This window comes from Pyricularia pennisetigena, chromosome 3 (assembly GCF_004337985.1).
Source record: "Pyricularia pennisetigena strain Br36 chromosome 3, whole genome shotgun sequence".
Lineage (NCBI taxonomy): Eukaryota > Fungi > Ascomycota > Sordariomycetes > Magnaporthales > Pyriculariaceae > Pyricularia > Pyricularia pennisetigena.
In genome coordinates this window covers 6,807,541-6,826,276 of record NC_043742.1, presented here as the reverse complement: position 1 = coordinate 6,826,276, position 18,736 = coordinate 6,807,541, and the positions used below count along the sequence as shown (strand labels likewise).

Sequence of the window (18,736 nt, the reverse complement as noted above, 5' to 3'; positions counted from 1 at the left end):
TCACAACCCTGCTCCGTTTGCATCCAGGTTGAGGCCGGCCAGAGCCTCGTTGGCGCCACAGGCGAACGGGCATGGACGGGCAGCCACTCCCACTGATCGGGAACTGCGAGATCTTCCCAGGCTGCCGAGACAACTCCAGGATCCGTTGCCTACAAGTATTGCTTGGGGGGGAGGGGGGTGCAATGGGCACAAAGCCATGAGGCATGAGGTTCGTTCCAGCGCAGATGACGCTCCGCACGCAGGGGGACCTAAATTTGTCTGGAATCCTGGTGGAAAACAGCTGCCTCTGGACCCGTACGAAGAGGCGCTCCCTGAGTCTCGCGGCCGAGATGAAAGCGCCCAAGCCCGTAGTGGCGACGACGATCACTGTCCCAGCCCGAGATCACGGCCGCTGCTGCCTCCACCGCGGTCATTTTTTGCTGGTCAGAGAAAGCCCGAGGTCGCCGTCGGCTCTGGGCAGTCAAGACAATTGCTTTTGTATGGACCAGACTGGGGTTGCTGTCTGGTTGCCTGGGTGGTAGTGGCTGCAGAAATTAGGAATATGCCGTTCTTGAACCGTGCGTGGAAGAAATCTGTGTCTGCAATGCCCGTCTTGGTTTGCCTGCAGCATGGCGACTCCGTGATGTAACCTCCCATTTCTTGCATGTTTCATCCGTGGCTGTCGGACTTTTTAACTTGATGCGTGTAACGTAGGTTTAGACAAAGCTGCCGAGGATCTTCGATATACTATTCGCATCCGGCCATCGCTGTCACTTGGCTTGGCGTCGGGACGATGTGCAGCCAGTTTCGAGTGTTGATGAGCAGGACGCAACTCGAGAAATTAACAAACATTAAAAGTACATATAGAGATGAGACCGACACTAGGATTAGATGCCTAGGTAGTTAATATGATTGTCATTATTATCATTAGCTAGCATTCGTTACTACCATAAACCAGACAGACATACCTCCGTATACAATGATTTGAACACAGCTTCAAGGAAATCCCATCACACCGGCATTGGGTGCGGGCTTCAGGGCGTACAGGCGGTCGCATGGAGCTGGAAGGATCTGCAAGTTTTTCCAAAGCAAATCCAGGTCAAGGTTTCGCTGCTGTGTTGTTCTTGATCAAGTGCTGGTATTTTGTAATTGCATCCGGAAGTGTCGACATCACATCATCAAGGCAAATCCACTACCTATATAATAGATTAAAAACTGCGCTGCCCTGCCCTCAGGGCTAAAGACACCGAAGTGAGCCTCGCATTCTATACGACACGTATCCGAGGATGAAATCCTCGTGTTCTCTGTTTGTGCAGCCAACTCGGTTTATAAGTGCCCCAACCCAACGTATAATAAACAAGATACATAGAACACGCTGACCCTTCCCAAAGTTTTCATTCTGCCCGGACTTGTAATGCAATGAAGCCCTCGCATCCACTCATCCACCAGAACACTGCGCCAGAAAAAAAAAAAAAAAAAAAAAAAAGAAGCTCATCAAAACTCTTCTTTACCACACCCAGAGCACCTTGTGATGCAAGACTCTTGTATCCAGCCTCTCAAACTCCGCAGGAGTGATCCACGAGTCGTTGGTCGGGAGCTTGGCAAATACGCTGGCGCCTTTCCAAACCACGACCTGCTCGTCCATGTCCCTTGCGCTGCGACTGACTAGTATCTTTTCGTGCAGGTCCGGCCGTCTGGCCTTGAGCTTCTCCTCAAGGTACGGCGCAAAGTTTGGTATCTTTGACCCCCCGCCAATCACCATGATGGAGCCCAGCAGGTCCCGCAGCTTCTTCTCCTCGCCCTTGGCCGCGTTCTGTATCGACATCATGATGGCAATGTCGAGCGGCACCACCGGGAGCACGCTGTCGCGCTCCGCGGCAAGTGCCGTCTGAGACCGCGCGATGGCGTCCACAAACATGCCCGGTGGCGGAGGCTGTTGCTGTGGCAGCGTCCCGTTGGGCGCCCCCGGTGGTGCAGGAGTGCCGCCGCCACCGTTCCTGCCGCTCGGCGCAGGGCTGTTGGCGCCGTTGATCACGTCCTTTCCGCCACCGAATATGAAAAGGGGCGGAACAGGCGTGCTGGCACCCTCAGGAGTGGGCGACGGCGCCTTGCTGGTGGCTGGTGTGCCACCGTTTAGGTCTGCGCCGCTCCTGTTGAGGTAGTTGAACGGCTGTGCCTTCTCCTTGCTGGGTGTCGCCATGGGATCATGGGACCCGCCATTCACAGCCGGCACGATCGTGGGCTTGATGTGTGCCAGGACGGCAAACTGCGCGGCTGATGTGGGGTCATCTGGGTATTCTACATCGTAGGCATTGTACGACCTGTCAATGAGCTTCCTGCGGCCACGCAGCTTTGTGCTGTTGTCAAAGATTGCAGGCTCATAGAGTCCCATGGACGCCAGCAGACCCTCATCGTAGAGCTTGAAGCTGTACTTTTGTGTCGGCTGATTGGGCGCCCGGACGTGAAACGTGTTTTCGACCACCTTGATGTTCTCCTGCGACAGCGTACAGTACTTGATTTTCAGCTCCTCGGCGAGAAGGAAGTCGTACCGTCTCCTCAGGTTAATATCTTCGTATGGCAAATTGTCATAAAGCATCATCTTGACGAATGCCTCGGTGACGTCGTAGCCCCCAAATTTCAAGTTGATGCGAGAATCCTCGATGCAGAGACCATCCTCGACGCAGGTGATGGCCGTCTTTTGCGCCCCGACGTCAACAACGCAGGCCTGCGTATAGCCAGCGCCGAATGTGCCTGCTAAACTCTCCTGGATGAAGCAGATCTTGTTGAACTCAAACCACGTCATGCACGAACGGAGCACCATCTCGACGTACTTTTTGTCGTAGAGGTCGGGGATGACAAAGACGCAAGAATAGTTGGGCCACGTGCTGTTGCGCGTCAGCCCCAGCTCCTGGCGCAATGCCCTGTCCAAGATGGTCTCAAAGTCGTCATGCAGTCGCTCGGCCGACGTGTACTCGTCTTCGTTCAACCAGCCGTGTTGCATCGGCCACCATAGCTTGAATTTTGGATTCGAGTCGTTGGGAATCAGCTGTGCCTGATGGCCGATGAAGCACGACGCCAACGAAGCCTCGTCCTCTAGTGTGCCGACATCCGTCCATGCAACTTCTATGGGGTCGTTATGCTTCGGAATCGTCTCGCCCTTGGTGCGCCTGTTGAAATTTTGTACAAGCTCCTTGCTGTTTGGGAGCACCTTGCGTTTGTTTGCACGCATGTCGACCTTGAGATCGTTGCTCATCCTTTGGTACCTCTTGGCCCACTCCTCGCCGTACTTTTGGTCCGGGCTCGTGGCTTCAAACTGCCTCCTGGGAAGCGCCTCGTGCTCTTCGTCCTCCGTCTGCGGCCATTTGGTTGCAACCACCATCGGTATCGTTTTGGGAAGTGCATCGCTGGCAAACCCGATGCGCAGGTTCTGGCTGCCTGGGTGTATCACTATTATTTTGGAGGGGTCGGAGGCGTCGAGGGGCGGCTGAGCACCATCCTCGGCTGGTGGAACGTCCTGAGCGGGTAGTGGGAGGTCACCGTTCTGCGCGAGGGCGCGATCACGGTCTTTGGCGGTTTGCACGAGCCTATCGCGGGCGGCATCGCCTTGTATCCTCAAGGCAAGGATCTGGTCATCGCGTTTCATATACTCTCTTGAGGCTGTATGTCAGCGTATGGCATGAACGCAGGTTGGTAGGCTGGCAGCCGGAATGATGATGAGGGCGAGGCGTACGTGTAGTAGTTCTTTTGATTTATCGGGGCCACGTCTGGCCAGCTCGACTGCTTCATGCCATTGTCTGTTCGTTCCAATCCTGTGGTGCAGAAAAGTGATTAGTATGATCATGCGATAGCGGCCCGAGCTATTTTCTTGCACTTTGGAGCTTGAGCCATGGGTTCAAGGGCTCCGCACTCACCTTCACGGAGCAGGACGCGCTCGCTGACTTTGCCGACCATTGGGGCGGCTTACTGCCTGGAAACGGCGACTTGGTGATTCAGGATTCGAAATTATCAGTAATCGGGCTGGTGATTGAGTTGTGCGGAGTCAGGGCCCGAGGGGAAATCTGGCGATCAAGCTGGTTTGATGGATGAAGCTTTGCAAAGTATCGCGACGTCAAAATTGCAGCCAAATCGCTTCGTCCCTCTGTTCGTTTTCCCCGGTGTTGATTGATGGATCCCTGTCGCGTTTGCGATCAAAATCTCGTGCTAAGCCCAATTGGTGCTAGCAACCGCCTGCTTGCAGCCGACAGAGAACCCACTCATCGCTAATCGGCCTACTGTATGTAGTTCAGTAAGCTTTCCGGCAAGCCAGGTACTGTTCACTCACTTCAGACTCATTCGCGTATCACAAGTAGCTGGATTATATATATTTGACATAATATCCTCAGAAGTATCCCACGCTCTATTGTCTAGGTGCACATCATATAAGTAGCTTTGTAATATTTCATGCTTATGCTTGTATCTCTGTGGTTCCGTCAACATCAATATTCCCAACACTGCCTTTTTTTTTTTTTGTTTTTTTTTTTTTTTTCGTAGTGAACCCCGACTTGCATGCAGTGTCACCTGATTTCCAGCTAAAGTAAAAGTGAGACGGATATGACGTAGTTTGGCCAACCGACGTCGATTTATGGCGATAGGATGAGCAGCCCCAGCTGAACTACATGAGTAACGCCGTGTAAGATCGTCTTCCAGGCATCTACATTAGTACTTGTCTCCCTCGAGTGACAACTTGATCATCTTTGCCTTTGTTACAGTGACACATGTCCTCACCGGAAGCCAAGTCAGACATTTGACGTGACTCTTCTAAGAACGAACAGTGTTTATTTGTTGATATCTCTGATTTCATTCTGCACCTGGGAATATATCTATCCCACAGCAATTACTATCACCAAGGCCCAGTCTGCACCAGCCAAGCTCGAATTAACTTGGGATCTGCTCTTATCGAGCCTATTTCTGAAAATAAAGCAAGCGGAAACCATAAATTGACCGTAATTGTTTATTTGGACCAACAGCCATCAAGATGCCGCCAATTCCAATCTACTCCAAGAGCCCCATCAACGCAAGCAAGGCGTCTGGCGTGACTCCCCAGACCGTGGCCCCTTCGGACGACAGCAAGGAAAAGCAGTCTCAAGGGCCTGCCGCCTCGGCGACTACAAACTACATCCCGACCAAGACGGCAGCCTACGCAGCACCGCAGCCGGGAGCTACGCCTACCATCCCGACTGCTACTGCCCCTAGCGGGTCCAACCCTTACGCGCCGGCACCAACAGCAGGGTTGGGCGGCTCGGCATCGCCACCGCAACCTCAACCCGGCGCCGTACCGGCCCCACCTGGAGGGATCGCCGCGAGCGTCACCGGCACGGGACTGCCTCCACCTCCCAAGGCCGGCGAGACCTACCAGCCACCAGCTCCGGCGCCAGCGACCACAGCCGCGCCACAGTACCCTCCGCCACAGATGTTCATGGCGGCGCCGACCGCCCCCTACCCGCAGCAACAGCGCGGAACTTCTACTACGGCCGGGCCGCCACCGGCATTTGGCGCGCCCGCAACGCAGCTGCCGGGCGCGTCGGTGGATATCTTCTCGCATCCAGCGGGCTACCAACAAAACGCAAATGCGTCATCGTATGCTGGGCAATCTCGATCGGACAACTATGGCGGTGGCCTCGGCGGCACTAGCCACGACGACCAGGGTGAAGGGGTGTGGGATTCGGCCAAAAAGTACATGGCTGCGGCGGGCACCAAGTTGTCCGAGGCTGAGAGTGAAGTCTGGAAGCGTATCAACAAGAATCAGTAACCAGCTCAATAAAGTCACTGTGCTTTAGAGTGTCTCTGGATTTTTTTTTTTTTTTTTTTTTTTTTTTGTACTACGAATATTAGAATTATCTCATGTTCCTCCCTTCCACCTCTGGTCAACAACTAGGTCAAAATCATGCGGCAGGCGGGAAGTGGGAGGGGGATCGGCCAAGTGATTGCCATAGCAAATGGTTCTTTCTCTGCTGTCCTAATCCAGGGGTGTTCGCGCTGTTCACAACATGACGCAGGGACGGCACCTTGCACGCCACAGGAGCAACCCACATAAGGTCTCGGTGTATTTTCCTGACCTTTTTTTGCTTTTTTGCTGACTTTTCGGTGAGCTCGTCCTCACATGCACGGTGAATTCGGGGAATCCCATGATTTTTCCAAGATGAAATCCCGGCGATTACCTGTCGAAAAAGACTCTTTTTTGTTCCATTTTATTTTGTTCATTTATCCGGTGGTGTGAGGGTAGGGTCTTGATGGACCTGTATGGTTTGCTGAGGAGAACGTGAGCCAATGAGTCTGTCAAACTGCGGTGGCTGTGTCCAACTTCAAACAAGCTGACGAGCAATGGACCCCAGAAAAACCACCTATCTATAGTAACTTTTCTTTTGGGGTTACCTAAGATCATATTTTCCTCTGTCAAGTTTCTTGTCTCTCTCCCCATCTTTCTCTCTCTGCTGAGTCTTGTTATCCTGGTCATTTGACTCTTTACTTTCCTCTTTACACTTGGCCATTATCTTCCGTAAAAGGAAAGCTTGTCACCACCACACTGTCCCGGCAGGCGAAGAACCTCTGAGCAAAATGGGCCCGTTTGTTTGACGGGGGTTCCCTCCTTTACGCAATGGCAAGGGGTGCGGGTGCCTTTGTCCCTCACGAGGCTTTTCTTTGGCTGCTGACCTGGGGGGGTTACACGTAGTCCCGATTCGTTACTGTTGAACTCTTTTTTACGGGGGACTTTTTACTGCTGCTGTTTGAACCTTCCGTCTCATATGTGGGTTTGGTTTGGCCTACCAAGTGTAAACTGTGCCGACCAATTATTAACCGGCAAACCCATGAAACCCTCCCTTTGGTTTGTCACGTCTACCCGTCCGTCAATCCACATTGTAGCAGAGCGAAGCAGCTGTAGTATTTTTGCTCCTTTTTGTATCTTCTCTCCCTTTGATTGCCGTCCCCCGCTTCGAGTCTGGCCCTTCTTTCACCCTGTTGTGACAAAACCCACTTCACGTCGGCCGCTTCTCGACTGATATCAAGCTGTGAACTGTTACGGAAGATCTACTTTGCAGCATTACATACTCTCGGGAACCGAACCTCATGACTAGGCAGGTTCGGGATTTGAACACACCCCCTCCCTCCCCTCACTTCTCAACGAACTCAATAGTCCAAGACAGGCAGTGAACCCGGACACCACAACATGGATCCTAAAGACGCGTGGCGATTTGTGTTCAGCAACAGCAGGGGGCTCTCATATGAGGAAGGTGTCTTATCTAGTATTACGGGAGATAGATAAATGGGATAAAGAAGGGACTCGAGTCCTACGGTAGACCCAGAAATCGGAACGGGTTGGTTGGCGTGTTGCCCGTGACGAGTCGCGTCATCGCACACCCGTGTCCGTCTGACCCGTATGGGCAGCCGAAGGAGAAAAAAAATAACATCCCAGGAGCTGATCTTCATACTTGGCCCGAACTATTGATTTACCAGGAAAGTACTTTGAGAGAAGAATCCTCGTCTTCCACTTTTCTTGTTTCCCCCCTGTTGTTTTCTTGGTAGCCACCGTTCGGTAAAAGCGGGTAAAAAAAAAAGACAAAAAAGAAAAGAAGCAGCAAACGAAAACTGCAGAGGACAAAGAAGCAAAAAGACGATAAAGGTAATTTCCGAAAGCAGCGGAGGTTTTCATGCGTTCCCTATGCAGAGTAACAAGGAAAGACCCCACCCCGCGCCTGCGCAAAGGCGGGATGTCCGGACCAGGGGCGGCGGGCCTTTTTGGAATGGGGGCGGGCAGGACCAGGACGGGAGGAATAGGTCTGGTGGTTTACCAGAAACTGGAAACAGACTCCACAGAACAACTCATCGAAGTCGTGGAATGTTGTATCCGCGCATTGAGTTTGTGCATTTTGATATTTCGCTACTTTACCTTTTTTTCTTTTTTTTCTTCCCTCCCTGTCAGACATTAACTCATGTACACTGTAAATGTTGTAGTCATCAAATTAACATCCTATCAATGCGGACAAGATGTGGGTAACGGCTCTCTGCGGCTCACTGAGCCTGCCCTATGGATACATTAAACAGAGAGTCCAGATTGGTATGATACGAGTCGTAAATTGAGGCTGTGTAACTGCATATTCCTCATTATTGCACACTTGACGTCGGCAAGTATTGTACATGGTACGCAGTTGTATACCCTCCAGTGCAGCACAGTACACCAACTTGATCGCAGACGAAAAAGCCCATATTCCTTCCCCTTGTCCCTGCGTGAGCAAGGAAGTTATGTAGCAGTCAGTACTGTACTGTATCGTACAGGTCCTCTTTTTGATTCCAAATATTTGTTGCGTGATTAAGCCATTAGCACGTGTACACCTTGTGGCGCGTTGTTTCTTCAGATCGATTTGCACCCAGGTAAACAGCCATTGCCAAGCCCAAAAAAAAAAAAGTCTATCATGGAAGTAATCCTCAAGCGCAAGGGCCAGTGGGGACCCGACTTCCCGCTCTTTGGTCAAAGGCGCTAGCTAGCCCGGGGGGGTTTTTTTCATCCGGGCCTTTGTTTTTGCGCGCGCGTAGGCGCGCATCTTGGTTCTAGAAAGCTAGATTCAGGTACCACTGCAACGCCATACTGTCTATCATTGTAAAAGTTATATCGGCGTTTCTCTAGCCATTTTCTCCACTAAGCTGCTGAGAGCAGAGACAGTGTATATCGTTACGCGCCAAGACATGCGGTAATCTACTTGTCCAAGGGTAACAGAAGCGCCCTTATGGTAAGCCGCCGGGGAGAGCATGAAGGCAGCCCATGCACAGATCTAGATCTGTTTGGACCAAAGGCGAAAGCGTAAACATGCTCATGACATCTCGGGGGTGTAGTTCTTTGATAACAATCATAATACTACTACACTTGAGTAAAGCAGAGAGTGGGCAGCATCAGCCGAGGAGCCGCCGGTTCAAAAAAAGAAACGGATCCAGAGGGGAGAAAACCCGCGGATCACGTCTGACAGCCTAACTAGGGTGATTGCTGTTGCTTTTCGGGACCAGAGCCCGACAACCGCGCTGCAGAGGATGAATGGCATGAATCGGTCGATGAGGAGGATCGCATGAATTTGAGAAGAGGGTCCATCCCTGAAGAACAGAAGGGGGTATAAGTGACAACTCGGCTATACCGCTTGGCAAAAGACTCTACATCGTGGGTATGCGCCACAAGATAGATCGAATCGTTCATCGGTCCTTTCGACAGCTGAGCAAGGGTAGGGACTGCCCTAATTACTCAAGGCGCAGAAGGAAGGGCAGGCACTTCAGCGCGCCTTGAATCTTCGGGGGCAGGCATCTCGAGAAGGTCGAGGTGAGTTGCATGACATCATCTGCCTGCGGTAGGACGGTTGTCTTTGCTCCGAACATGACAGACGCCACGATTTTCTTTGTCCTAAAGTAATCAATTAAAACTAGCGTACCGTACTCTAGGGAGGCTTAGTATTTTGGCGCAAAATGGCAAAGTTCAAGGGCTGGACGGGATGAACGAAACACAAGGACCCAAATAATCTAACTACACACGTTACAATACGTGGTATTGAGTGTTCCGACGATTGTATTACTACTACTGTACGTACTACAACATCTTGGCCAGTCGTAACCCGTTAAACAAAAACAGGAAATCCTTGCCAATTACTGCAGCGATAGGGCCCGACAAAAAGGTTTCCGTCGGGTCTCGAGTGGTCCCCAAGTCGGGGTCATCCAGGAAAGGGTGGGAGAAGCGAGAAAAAAAAAAGTGATGGGATGTCAGCTGTTATCCTGTAGTCAGTCGATAAACATGTCGTCCAGACTTTGTTCGTCCATTCACGAGCATCTCAAGATGTTTAATTCTGGACAGGGATTGAAGTTTGTACATCCCAACTTTTATGACCTTGGATCGTCCGGTTATGTGCCAAACATAGCCAGGCTCCATATAACCCAAGATGGCACGGCCAGAAATAGACTCATCTGAGCGACTGCTAGAGTCCGAGAGAAAGAGAAATTAAAAAGAAGAGCAGGAAGAAAAACGAAACCCCACACAGTCGCAGGGCGTTCGAGATATGTGGATGCACATCTTCAAAGCCAGGGTGCATGTAACTTAAGCGAGTGCAAGATTTCGTACTCCGAACTTTTCTTCTTTCTGGAGCTTGCAGCCGACGAAAATCAGGATGGATCTCAGGAGGTGGCCCTAAAGAGGAACCATTGTGGTGTCGCGCCTCTGACAGGATGCGCACACTAAATACAAGAAGAAAAAAAAGTAACGAACAAACTCCTCCGGCTAACGTTGCGCTGTTGAAGCGGTGTACTTGTTTCATTGTCTCAGCCTTTCAAGATAAAAAGAGGGTAGGGACTGTAGAAAATATGTGATGTGTGACTGGACCCGTTGAGCACAAACATTGCCCAGAGATTGCAAGACGATGCTGCAGCAAAGCGAGATAGATGGCTTGTGTATCATGACACACAGCAAAGAATAAAAACCTTGATGGGGCGCCGCATTGCTTAACCAAAGGAGATTTGTGTGCATCGAGATCCGGTTGCTCTCACGAGGCTGGACGAGGCGTCAACGTTCGCACCAGAAAACAATGCTCCCACAGCTGTACAGTAAGCAAAAGGGCGCGGGAGTGTAACGTTAATGTGGATGATCAAAAAGCACTTTCTTTGATTGATTCGACCTATTTGATCATGCGATAGATGATGTTGTGCAGCCACGTACATGGATGGAATTCATACCAAATGGGAAGCTAAAGTATTGTATATACTGTACAGAGAAAATTATACGCACAAAATGTACTATGCACACGCGCATGCATCTGCACCAACCAGCGCGCGCGGAGTGCCGTCGGGTACCTGTCTTTTCTACCGCGAACCAGATTTGTTCAAAGCCTAACGACGCCTGCTGCAGGCGGGTGAGACGCAAAATTTGAAACCAGCTGAAACAGTTAACCCCAAAGTGTCAACATCCCTGCCTGTACCGTAACGAGAAGGGCTGCATCTAATCCTTGTCGCCTACCCCGATTTGCTACCACCTTTGACAGGTACTGTGTAGCACTATGTACGGAAGGAGGTAGGTACGGTACGTCATCGTCTCCACCAATCAGAGCCTCAGCGCACCCAAATCCAACGAAGTGGATGTGGGGTCCAGAAGCAGAAAGGAGCCAAAAGGAACAAAAAGAAAAGCTCCACCTTCGTTTTTTTTTTCTCTCTCTCTCTCCAACGTCAAGGTTTCCGGCGTGAGCGCCCGCAGAAAATCACCCTCGTTGATATAACCCTTTGCCTTCGGTTATACCCTTCTTCAGGCTCGTTAATGGCCGTCTAGAGGGGTCTCCGATGCACTTTAATCCACTGGGCGAATCGTATCGCTAGCCCGATACAGACTTCCCCTCCCTTGCTCTCCCGCAACTTCCCACTCGAGCTCATCGCCGCGTCTCGGTGGGCCTTTTTTTTTTGTTTTTTTTTTCTCGGTATAGTAATCACAGAACGGACACCTTCAGACTTCCGTGGCCGACCACTCAGAGCTCATGATTGGCAAGCCTTCTCTCGGGCCCGTCAAGGGCTGTGGCTTCCGGCTAAATTTTAGGACCAAGGTCTGGTGGTTTTCGATAAAGAGATATATCCAGCGCCAAGATAGTATGGTCACCACAGATAGACAAGAAATCTGTGTTACTTTCCATCGTGTCCATATCTTTGGACTGTGCCTGTGGTTGGCTCCATGCCATCCCCTCCTCTCCATCCTATGATTTAAAAATCGGACGACTGGCACGCTGCAGGATACTGACCAGTATAATTGTTTGCGACGGTGCCCGTCAATAACACTCTCCTCAATCCTACCGTACAAGCATCCTAGTGCATGTACATTCATATGGCCCCGGATGACCGAACTCAAGACGGAATGTCCGACAGATGACTGGTTCTACCTGGAACGTAGGTTCCCGCCGTGATCGACTGGCTCATCTGTTTCTGTTGGGCCCCTCCCTTCAATGTGGGGAAGACTAGCAGCACTGCCTATGTACAAAGTAGAAATCAGGTTCTGGAGGCGTCCCAAAGAACAGGATCCCCTGTGCAGAGCATCTGAACCAAGGGCAAAACCACGCCCGAGGTAAGATGCGCTTACTTGCCAAACACTTGGGCTCGTGATCTCCGCGCGCCAAACTTCAACTTGACAGCCATGGCTAACGGGAAAGGAAAAGTATGGGTCGACATCAATCCGTCTTATCCAGTCTTGGGACTGTAATTCAAATCATGACAAGTGTTCACAGAACTCAATCAACCTATTTTGCACTTAAACTTGGCATGCAGCCCGAGTATCGGCTACCACGGCCAATCAGCCAAGTTGTATGCTTATGCCGCTTTGCGCACAGAGAATCAATCAACACTATGGGGATTTCGGAGTTCGGCTCAAAAGAGAATAGACAAGGGAAAAGGAAAAGACAATAAACAAGAGACACACAAAATAAACCCAAAAGTCTGCGGCTGAAATACGACACGCACTGACTGTGAGATCTGGCGGTAGCGGAATCTCCCATCGAGGCGAGTGTCAAAAAAGCCAGTATGTTACTTTTTTTGTGGCCCAGCGGCGTATTCTCGCTCGATGACACTCGGGCGGAGGTACTACAGTACTTGCTGTCGGTATGTGTCTGTCATACAACGAATGAGACACTGGCTACCTCGAGAGTGGACCTGACAAACCCCACAATTCACAGTTGTAACAGCAACCTCGTCCCAGTACTGCTCGTGCACAGGGCAGGGCAGGTTACCGTGGGCGTTCGGTTGGACAAAGGAGTACAACGTAGTACTAACCTTGCCGGCGGCATCTTGGGAGAACTCGACCTGCTGATTGTATCTCTCATTTTTCTGTAAAAAAAAATTTTGTGCGTGGTTTTTTGTGTGTGTGTTTAGTGCGCCCCAAGATACGTTATGCCAGATAGTCAGACAAGCGGCTGACGTGCAAAATGGGACGAGTGCGGAACAACTACAGGGTTTTGGCACGAACAACAAGCAGCTTGCAAGGTCCTCAAAAGAAGCAGTTACCAGAATAGTAGCTCTTTCCAAGGTCTCCCCATTGAGCAGATAGTTTTAGTAAGCTACTATCCCTAACTCGACCTCGCCGGTGGTTCTCTGCAGACCGAGAAACGGCCAGCAATTAACCGAGTAATTATCCTCGTTGTCATTATATTTTCTTCCAATTGACCCTTACCTTGCACTAGTTATTTTTATTCTTCACTTTCTATCTCTTTCTTTTGCGTCCTCTTTTTTCTCTTTTCTTTTATTCTTTTTTTCTTTCTGCGAAGTTGCTCCTTCCTATCCGTCTCAAATACGTGGTACCGCACGGTACTTAAAAGAGATGGATGCTTCTTTGCTTCTTGGGGTATGAGTTTGTCTGTGCTGTTTTATCCTTGCCCCCTTCTTTCCAAAAACAGTCGCGTCTGGGGCTGGCCTGGTCCCATCCCCGTCCATGGCCTGCAGCGCGATTGGAGACTCCCTTCGGCCATGGCTCCCTGGACCTGCTGCCCTGACTGGGGCTGGTTGCTACTTCAACTTGAACTGTCCCTGTCACTTGGCTTGCGCAGGGCGGCGCGCATTCTCCACCAAGAGTGGATGGGGGGGGTTTGTGGATGCAACCCCGATGGAAAAAAGCCAAGGAGATACTCCCACACCACACCTCTGTCGACGCAGCACCCACAGGTCAATTTTGTATCAGGGACTCCGGCTTAGCTCCTACCGATGTTCCGAACCTGACCATGCTGAGTTGTTAGCCATTTCATGGATGATGCCTCGTCAACTGGACTTGGTTCTCTTATAGCCTCTAGGTTCCGCGTTTCCTGCACTGCCTTGACTTGCAGCTCCCCTTTTTTTTTTTTTTTTTTTTTCTTCTTCCCGCACCCCGTCCCACATATTCCAACCTGCATGCTTTTTCTATTACTAGTTCTAGTCACTCCTTAAGCCCCTGCCCTGGCAATACTTCCTTTTTTGCGCCTAACCTGTCTCGCCGGCTGTTAATATATCCTCTGATCTATAATACACCCAGAGCTGGCTCTCTTTTCCCACCCCTGGCTGCCAGTCGCATGTGTCATCCTCCCATCTAGCTAACTAACGAGCTTCGTCTGCCTCCTCGCGGCTGGCTCATCACGCTCCTTTGCTTCTTTTTTACTTTTTCGATCATTCTTTTTTATTCTCGACAGACTCGGACCCAACCACAAAGCACGGTCGTTGCTCCGTCCTATATCTATTTATCTATTCTCAGCCCCGACGTCAACATCCTGTACCCGTTTTGAATCACATATCGACCACGGCCTGATAATACAACCCAACGCAGCAACCTGGGCCAAACAAGACCTCTTTGTGAGGTATTCTCGGTATATCGTTCTTGGTTTAAGGGCTACCCAAGATCACCTGCCACCGCCGCATCACGTTGTCATCTTCCAACTGGCAACGAAGTACCTCGAGATCGCTGGTGTCTTCTTTTCATCGGCTTCCATTCCATTTGAACCACTAGGTTGTGAGAGGAGGCTTCCAACGGATTTCTTATAGCGGAGCCCCACCTTGTCGCAATATACCCTGGGTCGCCACTCACTCGACTCGAGTCTCCCCTTTCTGCCCCCCCCTCCCGAGGGACCCAGGCAAGAGGACCTGCACTTTTACTGGTCTTTGAGTCTGCCGCACACCCCAAAGTAAGTTGTAACATGGCCTGACAAGTTTCCCTACCTGATTTTTCTGGATACCTGGCCACTGCAGTGGATCTGCCCCTCTCCTGCTACTTCGCCTTTGGTAGCTGAACATCTGCCGCGTCTGTGGGTTCATGCTAACTGGTGTGTGTGGGTTCAGATTCAGGAACATAATAGATTAGCAGCACACTCCCTTGTGCTACTTCTAGTAAAGTCATGGACTCGAACCAGGCACAGCTGTATGCTCAACCCTTCTCTCCTCGTTGCCGCCACCTAGCAATCTCATGAGGATACTTACTTACATGCAAGCCACAGTCAACAACAACAAACAGTTGCGTCATCCAACTTCAACTTCGCCGACGACCAAAACAAAAACGCTGAGATCAGCAAGGGTGCCTCTCCTCCAGTAGCCGTCACGATGGCTAGCAACGAGATGCCCAGATCCGAACCCATGAGCGCACCGCAAGGACTCTGGACCACGCCGACGTCGCAAGGCATGCGGCCTCGCCCAGCAACCATTCATGAAGGCTTCTCATACTCGGTAGCAGAGGGCTATGATAACCTGCCGTCATGGGACTCTTCGACTTTGCCAATTCAACAACAGACTCCCAGTGATACCATTGCGTCCTCACGACCCATCTCTGTACACCAAGAGTACTATCCGCCGACGACAATGGAGTCAAGTGAGTTTCTTGGCGCTCTCAGTGTATTGCGATGCGCTAGCTGACCCTGACCTAGATACCTGGATGCAAAAGCCATGTGAGGAGAACCTGGAGTTTCATGGCTTAGAGAACGATATGAACATTGGTCAGGCATACACCACCGACGAAGCCATTCCGATTCTTGACTTGCGGTACCAGGGTAACCAGGCAGAGAACGAGCCGGTGCCTTTCGAAAACAACGTCAACCCGCGTAGGATGTCTGGCTCTTCCTTCACCATGTCGACGTCAGGAGGACTGTCAGAGATGACTTCGTATGAGGACTTCTCGGCGGCAATGTCTGATGCGCCTTCGTTCAGCTCGGACTACCCGCCGCCTTCCAACAGGAACTCGTTGATGTCGTCGACCCAATTATCACCCGTCGCCTCGCCGCGGATGACCCCTCAGAGCCGATCCGAACTGGTCAGGACGCAGAGCCGGGGCAGAGCCTCCCCATCGCCTCGGCCTGGCATGCGCTCTGCTCCCTACAGTGTTGAGAGCGCAAGGAATAAGAGGTGGTCCACAGGCTCCTATGGAACCACACCCAACAGGCGGCACTCTCCGTTCGTCTACCACCCACACGACGCGTATGGCCAGCGCATGTCCTCGAGGCACTCATCGCCCACGATCGCGCATACTCAGGTTCCTCTCAACATGGGCAACCTGCAGACCATGCAGCAGCAGGCCTATTTCATGCCACCCAACCCGGCCTTCCCTCGACACAGCATGTTGCTGCCATCCCAGCTTCCATCAAACGGCTATCACCACCCAGACCCGCACACCCTGGAGCATCCGCCTCCACTCATGTCGCACGGTCTTTTCCGCATGTTGCAAAGCAACGCTGATCCCCACTCACTACATGGGCACTACACGGATCTGTCGGACCCGCCAGACTTGTACGCTTCGCTCCACGAAGAGCAGATCCCGCCGCCTCCTGAGGACATGAACCCGTCAGACCCCGACCTGGTTCCCCACGAGCAGGAGCTGAGATTTGAAGGCGATCTGTACACCCCAAGATGGGTGCGCGGGCACGGCAACAAGCGCGAGGGATGGTGTGGTATTTGCAAGCCTGGCAGGTGGCTTGTCCTCAAGAACTCTGCTTTCTGGTACGACAAGAGTTTCACGCACGGAATTAGTGCAGCCACAGGCAACCCCTTCCAGGAGCCGCAAGAGACGAGGAGAATGGATGGCAACCCGGACGTTTGGGAGGGGCTGTGTGGAAGCTGCAACGACTGGATTGCGCTGGTGAGCAGTAAAAAGAAGGGCACGACCTGGTTCAGGCATGCATACAAGGTACGTCAATTCGCAGCTTGATTAAACCTGCCGAAATCGATGGCCCGGAAGCTAACGGTAATCCTTTCAATTAAAGTGCCATACGCATCCCAAAATCAAAGATGCTCCCAAGCGGAGGCGGGAGAGCAGCCATACAAGGCTTGCCGCAAGTCAAATGGCAAAGCCCAAGACAGAGCCGCAGCCAGGTCAACAGCCGTCGCAGGCACCGCTCACGCCCCAAATGACACCTGCATCGACGTCAATGTCGGCCATTAACACGCCAACACCCGCGCAGATGCAGACGCCACACATGCATATGCAAACCCCCCAGCTGCCGCCTCATCAGCATTCGATGCAAGTCCAGACCCCCCAGCATCACCCCCACCACATGCAAGGGCAAATGTCATCGCCCATGCATCCGCAACAGCAACAGATGATGCAGCCTCCAACTCCCGCCAGGTCGCATCACCTGCATCCAACCCACGCCCCGCCGCTTCCGCACCCGCAGATGAACGTTCAGTATGGGCACATGCCGCATCAGAGGCCGCCAACGAGCGTTAATCCTGGCCTGGATGGAATGCCCAACATGATCTGATCAGCATCTTGAGCTTTTGATTTTGGCTTGTATTATTCCCCAACTAAAAAAGCATTTTAACCTAATTTCCAATTTGAAAATATCCAAACTTTTGATTCTTTATTCCTCACCGCGCTATCCCCCTATTTCAACTGCATTTTTTGTTTTTGTTTTTTTCGTTTTCTTTTCTTCCTGTTTTTTTTTCCCTTGCCTTTCCTTACTGTTTATGCAATTACGACTATTCATTTTGCCCTCCCTTGGTCGTCTTAAAAAATACGTTTTTGTTTTTGGTTACACCCAGGTAGCGATTCTTGTTGATTTACATTGGGGGTAGGCGGGAGGGATTTGTTGTTTGTTTACACCCGTGAATGGCGAAATACCACTATAGAAGGATAAGGTCTTTGGGATTTGTCTTTTCTTGTTTGCGTTTACAGAGTAGAAATACCAGGAGAGCGACATTGAAGTCTCAACTATTTGTTCTTTTCCCATCTCCATACCTGCACTGCCATTGTAACTTGTGACTGGGACCTTCTAGAATGAATTTTTTCATCATATTCTGGGAAGATATGGATATCGAGGTGAGAGCACTGGAGAGTCATCACGACATGTTGGGTTGCTTTGCCAGGTGAGTAAACAAAAATGCCATCCTTGGTTTCGCTTTCTGCTTCTACATCTTTTTTTAACCATTGGTTGCGTTTTGCGACCCGAATATTGGGGCCACCCAGGATGTGACTGACATGCCTGTTACGGTCACGTCAAGATCCAAAACGCGTAACATATTGCTCCATATTGAAGATGGGATGGCGGAGAGAGGCGCCTCTGGACAACAGCCTTACTGCCGAACACACCCCGTTTGGCAAGTCAACCCTGAAGCACGCGGAGGCGAGAAGGAATCACCAATGGAGCTTCTGTGCCTGACGGCGAAGTTTCGAGTAATCGGGGTCCATGTTGGCGTCCGTGTTGGCGGAGCAACACGGCGTACAGGGACAATGGCGCCAGGGGGGCGTGGCTCTTCACCCATGGTTCCCCCGAATCTCGGCAAGCAGCAGATGATCGCTGCAAGACGCTCATCACCCAGCCAAAGTTAACCGGGTTTCCGGATCAGCCTGCCTACAGTTGCTGTATGTATAAGTGTTTTACGACCAAAAATAAAGTCATCATGATACCTTTCTGTGGACTCTAGCGAGGGTGATTCAAAACCAAACGAGGAACCAAAACGTGAGACCCTCCCTATTCGTCAATCCTACCCGATCTACTACGATCTACAAACGGGCATATTCTTTCGCCTGTGAAAAGTACACATTTGGTTCTAATCACCACCCCCCAAATAAGACATTTTTGAAAAAAAAGAAGGGCTTTCTGAAATAGGAATTTGCCGAGGCGGGCTCGCGGCGTGGTGGCTGTTGTCCTTGGCACGCAATGAAACAGGGCCGGGGTTGGGGGAAGCTATCCTGGTGCTGGGTTGAGGCATGGGTACGTGACGGCGGGAAGAGGTAAGGGAAGGATGAGAGGAGACAAAAAAAAGGAACAAAGAAAAAAAAAAAAAA

General features: G+C 51.2%; 5 protein-coding genes across 5 annotated transcripts; 2 read left to right on the top strand and 3 right to left on the bottom strand.

Moving 5' to 3' along the window:
• Positions 1-413, bottom strand: PpBr36_03609 (uncharacterized protein; the record flags this gene model as incomplete). Its single annotated transcript, XM_029890780.1, has 2 exons — positions 1-149; positions 299-413. The coding sequence occupies 2 exons, from the start codon at positions 411-413 to the stop codon at positions 1-3; spliced, it is 264 nt and encodes an 87-aa protein (XP_029754248.1).
• Positions 414-1,486: 1,073 nt separating this feature from the next.
• On the bottom strand, positions 1,487-3,930 carry PpBr36_03608 (uncharacterized protein; the record flags this gene model as incomplete). The annotated part of the gene is made up of 3 exons (XM_029890779.1): positions 1,487-3,629; positions 3,710-3,788; positions 3,891-3,930. The coding sequence occupies 3 exons, from the start codon at positions 3,928-3,930 to the stop codon at positions 1,487-1,489; spliced, it is 2,262 nt and encodes a 753-aa protein (XP_029754249.1).
• Positions 3,931-4,993: 1,063 nt separating this feature from the next.
• Positions 4,994-5,767, top strand: PpBr36_03607 (uncharacterized protein; the record flags this gene model as incomplete). The annotated part of the gene is made up of 1 exon (XM_029890778.1): positions 4,994-5,767. The coding sequence occupies one exon, from the start codon at positions 4,994-4,996 to the stop codon at positions 5,765-5,767; it is 774 nt and encodes a 257-aa protein (XP_029754242.1).
• Positions 5,768-13,315: 7,548 nt separating this feature from the next.
• PpBr36_03606 (uncharacterized protein) lies at positions 13,316-13,740 on the bottom strand (the record flags this gene model as incomplete). Its single annotated transcript, XM_029890777.1, has 2 exons — positions 13,316-13,644; positions 13,716-13,740. 2 exons carry the CDS (start codon positions 13,738-13,740, stop codon positions 13,316-13,318), a joined length of 354 nt encoding a protein of 117 aa, XP_029754243.1.
• Positions 13,741-14,861: 1,121 nt separating this feature from the next.
• PpBr36_03605 (uncharacterized protein) lies at positions 14,862-17,210 on the top strand (the record flags this gene model as incomplete). Its single annotated transcript, XM_029890776.1, has 4 exons — positions 14,862-14,884; positions 14,961-15,328; positions 15,384-16,636; positions 16,713-17,210. 4 exons carry the CDS (start codon positions 14,862-14,864, stop codon positions 17,208-17,210), a joined length of 2,142 nt encoding a protein of 713 aa, XP_029754240.1.
• Between the last annotated feature and the right edge of the window lie 1,526 nt (positions 17,211-18,736).